The sequence below is a fragment of the Photinus pyralis genome, unplaced genomic scaffold (genome assembly GCF_008802855.1).
Source record: "Photinus pyralis isolate 1611_PpyrPB1 unplaced genomic scaffold, Ppyr1.3 Ppyr1.4_LG1, whole genome shotgun sequence".
NCBI classification, from domain to species: domain Eukaryota; kingdom Metazoa; phylum Arthropoda; class Insecta; order Coleoptera; family Lampyridae; genus Photinus; species Photinus pyralis.
In genome coordinates this window covers 42,785,260-42,790,093 of record NW_022170249.1, presented here as the reverse complement: position 1 = coordinate 42,790,093, position 4,834 = coordinate 42,785,260, and the positions used below count along the sequence as shown (strand labels likewise).

Genomic DNA, 4,834 nt, shown 5'->3' with positions numbered 1-4,834 from the left:
AAAATCTTTAGAAATTAGATCTTTTCGTCTTACTGACGATTGCTCAAAAAAAGAAGAACTTCAAAAACTTGAACAAAATGTTGCATCAAAATGGCTACTCTTTAGGTAAAATAAAGATGACAATCAAAGGGTGTAATAATCTTTCAATAAAACCCACCACACCCAACTAATAACCCAAAAAATCGGTTGTCCTACCTTACACAAAAGGCATCATAGATAAAATTGCCAACACATTTCCTAAAGATAAATTTAGCGTATGTTTTAAACCTCACCGTTCTCTACAACATCTCCTTAGAAATCCCAAAGACAATATCCCAGGTAAAAGCAAGGAGTTTACGAAATTCGTTGTACTAATTGTATGAGATCATACATAGGTCAGACTAATAGGAGACTAAATGTCAGAGTACAAGAGCAGTTGTTGGCAATTAAACATCATACTACATCTTCTTCAGCAACACACCATCTGGACACTGGCCATTATACTGACCAAAACACTATAACAGAAACGATAGTTTCCGAATTTCGCAAATATGAAATAAAATACTTATCGATAAGTAAAATATATCGATAGGTAAGTACCCGATACTTATCGAGAGGTGAAAACAGTGGCCACTTTTACAAAAATCCGAAATATTAAGGTTTTCAAAAATTATAAGGAAATAAATATATTTACATTGCAATCTGGCAACATTGATGTTTAATTTGGCTAACTGTCATCTGTCTCATTTTAGTTATCTTGTTGTTACGGCGCGTATTGTTCGAAGCTTAACAGGTGCATCCAGTTTTAAGAGTTTTACAAAGAATTTGTTAAGGAAGTCTATCAAACAGGTATGTTATTTTGGCTAATAGTATTTTGTATCTTGGTATATTACAGTTTCATAGCGATTTAGGGGGGGTATTTCTTACATTATCGGTGGTTTTAAAAGTAAGGTTATAAATTTTGGCGGTAATTTTTAGTGGCCAACAACTGTGTCTTAAATATGTACGCGTTATAATGATTGGCCTACCGGCCAATTACTGTACCTGCTTTAAATTAAAACGTTTATTATAATTTAGGTTGTTTTAGCCTATTGGTCAAATACAAGATTATTTAATGCATTTTTTTTTAAATTTTTATGGCAATAACCAGTGGTTGGCCGACTGCCAATCACTAAACCACCGGGTGGCCAATAATTGTAATGCGTAATAAGAATATATTCTTTGTCTAGATTAAGTTAATAAAATTAGTGCCAATGTGGGCAATAGAAATCAAATTTTAAAAATAAAATTAGAATTATGCGTATTGTAGCTAACATTATTACTTTTAAATTATTTTTATTTTTAGATTAAAAAATGCCAAATGTTCAGAAAGATAAAACGTATCACAAAAAATATACAGAACAAGACCTTCGGTCTGCTTTTGAGGCCATAGAAAACGGCATGAGCCAACGAAAAGCCGCTGAACAATTTAATGTGCCAAGAGCAACACTGCAGTTTAGAGCAAGCGAAAAGTTTAATGAAAAAACTACCCTTGGCCCCAATCCTATTCTTTCTTTGGAGGAAGAGAATCGTTTAAAGAATTGGATCATAACATGCCAAGACAAAGGTTTTCCAGTGAGAGTGGAAGATATACAAGACTCGGTTAAAGGTTTTCTGGACGCAAATCCGCGTGCCAATCCTTTTACCGACAATCGCCCCGGAAGAGGTTGGTATAGATCCTTTTTAAAGCGACACCCAGATTTAAGCGAGAGAACTCCAGAAGCGGTGACAGCAGCAAGTTCAGTTGTGTCTGAAAAAGATATAAAAAAATGGTTCACCAGTGTTCAAGAATACTTGCATCGTAAAGGTTACTTTGATGTTCTTCAAGATCCTTCACGTGTTTTAAATGGGGATGAAACCTGCTTTCTCTTGTGTCCCAAGAATAAACGAGTATTAGCTGTAAAGGGAAGCAGAAATGTATATCAAATAGAGCATCACTCAAAAGTAAATTTAACAGTTATGTTTACCTTCGCAGCATCCGGGGAAGTAACGGCACCAATGGTTATTTACCCTTATAAACGGATTCCTAGCAATGTTGTAAATTCAGTTCCACGAGAATGGGGCGTAGGATGTAGCGATACGGGGTGGATGAAGAATGAAAACTTCTATGAATACGTAGGAAACGTCTTATATAAATACCTAGTTGATAAAAACACAAAATTTCCAGTTATTTTGTTCGTCGATGGACATAAAACTCACTTAACCATTCAAACCAGTGAATTATGTTCCAAATTACAAATCATTTTAGTGGCATTGTATCCCAACGCGACTAGAATTATGCAGCCTGCAGATGTTGCTGCATTTAAACCATTAAAGGTAAATTGGAACAGGGCAGTATCAAAATTTAGACGAGAAAATCCAAACTCAGTAGTTACCAAAGAGAATTTTGCATTGGTACTAAATACAGCCATTTGTGAATTAAAACCAGATTCCATCATTAATGGCTTTAAAGCAACTGGATTGTATCCATGGAACCCTGAAGCAATAGACTATTCCAAATGTTTAGGGAAGATCAACGACCCGAATAAAGATATTAATCACAATATTTCTGAGACAAAATCAATAACATATGAAGAGTTTGTACACACAGTTGGAGCCGCAAAAATATTAGAATTTGAAAATTTGGAAACTCCCGAAGAACTAAATGGAGATTCAAAATTGCTCTTTAGTATATTTAAGAAATTTCAAAATACCACGGATCTACCCACGATTCAACCTACAGAGACCGATGGAATTACAAATGATATACAACATATCTCTATCATCACAGACAACCATATACCTTCAGATAATCCACTTGAGCCGGCAGAGAGCAATGAAATCATATGCAACATAGAAGATATTCCTATTATCACAGAAGACGACCTACTTTTGGATTTTCGAGTTCAACTTCCAGAAAGCGGTGATATCACATATAACATGAAAGATACTACTACAGTCACAAAAGATATAATGGCCTTAGATATTCCATCGACATCCAATAATATCCCTTTACTTAATCAAGATATCTTTGGAGAGGCTTCAGAACAACAATTAACAGAAGAAAATTCACTGTCGAAAAATACTGGCACCTCAATTGACAAATTCTTTTTCTGGCCAAAAACCCCAGAAAGAAAGGGTAAAAAACAAACAGAAAGGTTGCCTTTCGTGCTTACTTCTTCGGATCGTCAAAATGCAGAGAGGCGTAAAATTGAAGAAAAAGCAGAGCAAGAAAGAATAAAATTAGAACGGAAACAAAAGCGAATTGACGCAAAAGCAAACCATAAGGGCCAAAAAAATAAGGAAACCAAGATCAAAGTAATAAAAAAAATTGCCACAAGAGATAATGCTGAGAGCAGAAAAAGTCAAACTGTTGTGAAAAAGAAAGAAAATTCTTCTTTATCTACTGACAAACGAGTAGACCATATTGGTGGCAGCAGCAAAGAAAGATTTTATTATGACCTAAATAATGCTTCCCGAGATCCGAAAGTTAATACACATGATAGTGTAGGTGCAGATATTTTTAAAGCAGACACACTTTTAAATCATACAATTAAAAGCACTACTTTGAAATGTGGAGTTAGAGTACACATACCAGAAGTAATTAACCCGAAAAATGAAAACCAAGAAATATAACGGAACCAATTTCCTGATTCTGTAGAGGAAAATGATAATCTGTCCACAATTGATAAAAAATGTTTTGATGTTTGCAACAATTTTAAATTTTCAAACTGGAAGAATACGCCCCAAAGCAAATATACTAATTTGGAAACCAGCATAGGGAAACGTGCTGGTGAGTCGGTTAAAAGAAAGTTGTTTTTCGAAACTGAGGGGTATCCAGAAGTTGAAAAAATACGTATTCTTTCAGATATAACGGTGAAACATTCAGAAGACACCAACCCATCTGTAAAGAATCTTTTGTATACTGGATTATGTTATTCTTGTACTTATAACATAACTAAATCTAAAATTGGAATAAAATGTCAATTTTGTATTAGAGGCTATCATATTGGCACTTGTGCAAAGAATCAACAAGAAATCGAAAACTTAGATAACTTTGTGTGTTCTGCCTGCAAAAACAAAAAAACGAACTTCAAAAATCAAGAACTTTGTAATGGCCAATGACTGTAATTTTATATGCCAATAACTATGTTTGTATGGCCAATAACTGTCTAGTTTTATAAGTTTTTAAATTTGTGTTAATTTTGAATATCTATTATTATTTTTACTTAAAATAATATGACTTTTTGTAAAATTTGATGTTTCATTATCATTAAGAAACCCTTACAAAATATTTCACTTTAAAAGATACCAAATTACAATTTTAATTCAATTCGCTGTCCCTTAAGTGGCCAATGACTGTACCGGTTACCCTATCACACCTTATCGTAAGATGCTATACGAAAGAACCAATTTATTTATTTATTTATTGAAATAAACAGGTCTGTGCCAATTAGTGACAATCAGAGTCATAATTGAATATACTGCACCGTTTGCGCTTGAGATGCTGAGCGAAGTAGACATAAGGATTTAAGTATATTGTTTTTCCCTATGTCTACTTTCAAAAGACAAAATAACTTCTAAAAGGCGCCTAATTTTATGCAACCAAAATAACATCTTAAAACAAATGAAGATCTGTGTGTTTTATTCGAATATTGTTCCTTTGACTTAACAGAAAATAAATCTCTTACGCTCCTTAAACTGATATCGGCGCCATACATACTATTGTAACGGAAACGCTCCAGACATGACGTCGCCTTTGGCGCTCTGGAATTTTCTAGGCGCACGATAGTGGGAATGTTTGCAACGTATCTGGTAATTACGCGAATGTTCTGGA

At 34.1% G+C, this 4,834-nt stretch overlaps 1 protein-coding gene across 1 annotated transcript; it reads left to right on the top strand.

Annotated features, from left to right (window-relative positions):
* Positions 1 to 660: 660 nt before the first annotated feature.
* LOC116161467 lies at positions 661 to 3,633 on the top strand. The gene is made up of 3 exons (XM_031474824.1): positions 661 to 828; positions 1,325 to 1,684; positions 1,739 to 3,633. Exons 2-3 carry the CDS (start codon positions 1,333 to 1,335, stop codon positions 3,631 to 3,633), a joined length of 2,247 nt encoding a protein of 748 aa, XP_031330684.1. The 5' UTR covers positions 661 to 828; positions 1,325 to 1,332.
* The last annotated feature ends 1,201 nt before the right edge of the window (positions 3,634 to 4,834 follow it).

Bases quoted from the DNA above. Each gene is read 5' to 3' on its own strand.
- LOC116161467 (XM_031474824.1), top strand. From the start codon at position 1,333: ATGCCAAATGTTCAGAAAGATAAAACGTATCACAAAAAATATACAGAA. The intron at 1,685-1,738 runs GTTGGTATAGAT...AGAGAACTCCAG, and splicing joins CGACAATCGCCCCGGAAGAG to AAGCGGTGACAGCAGCAAGT.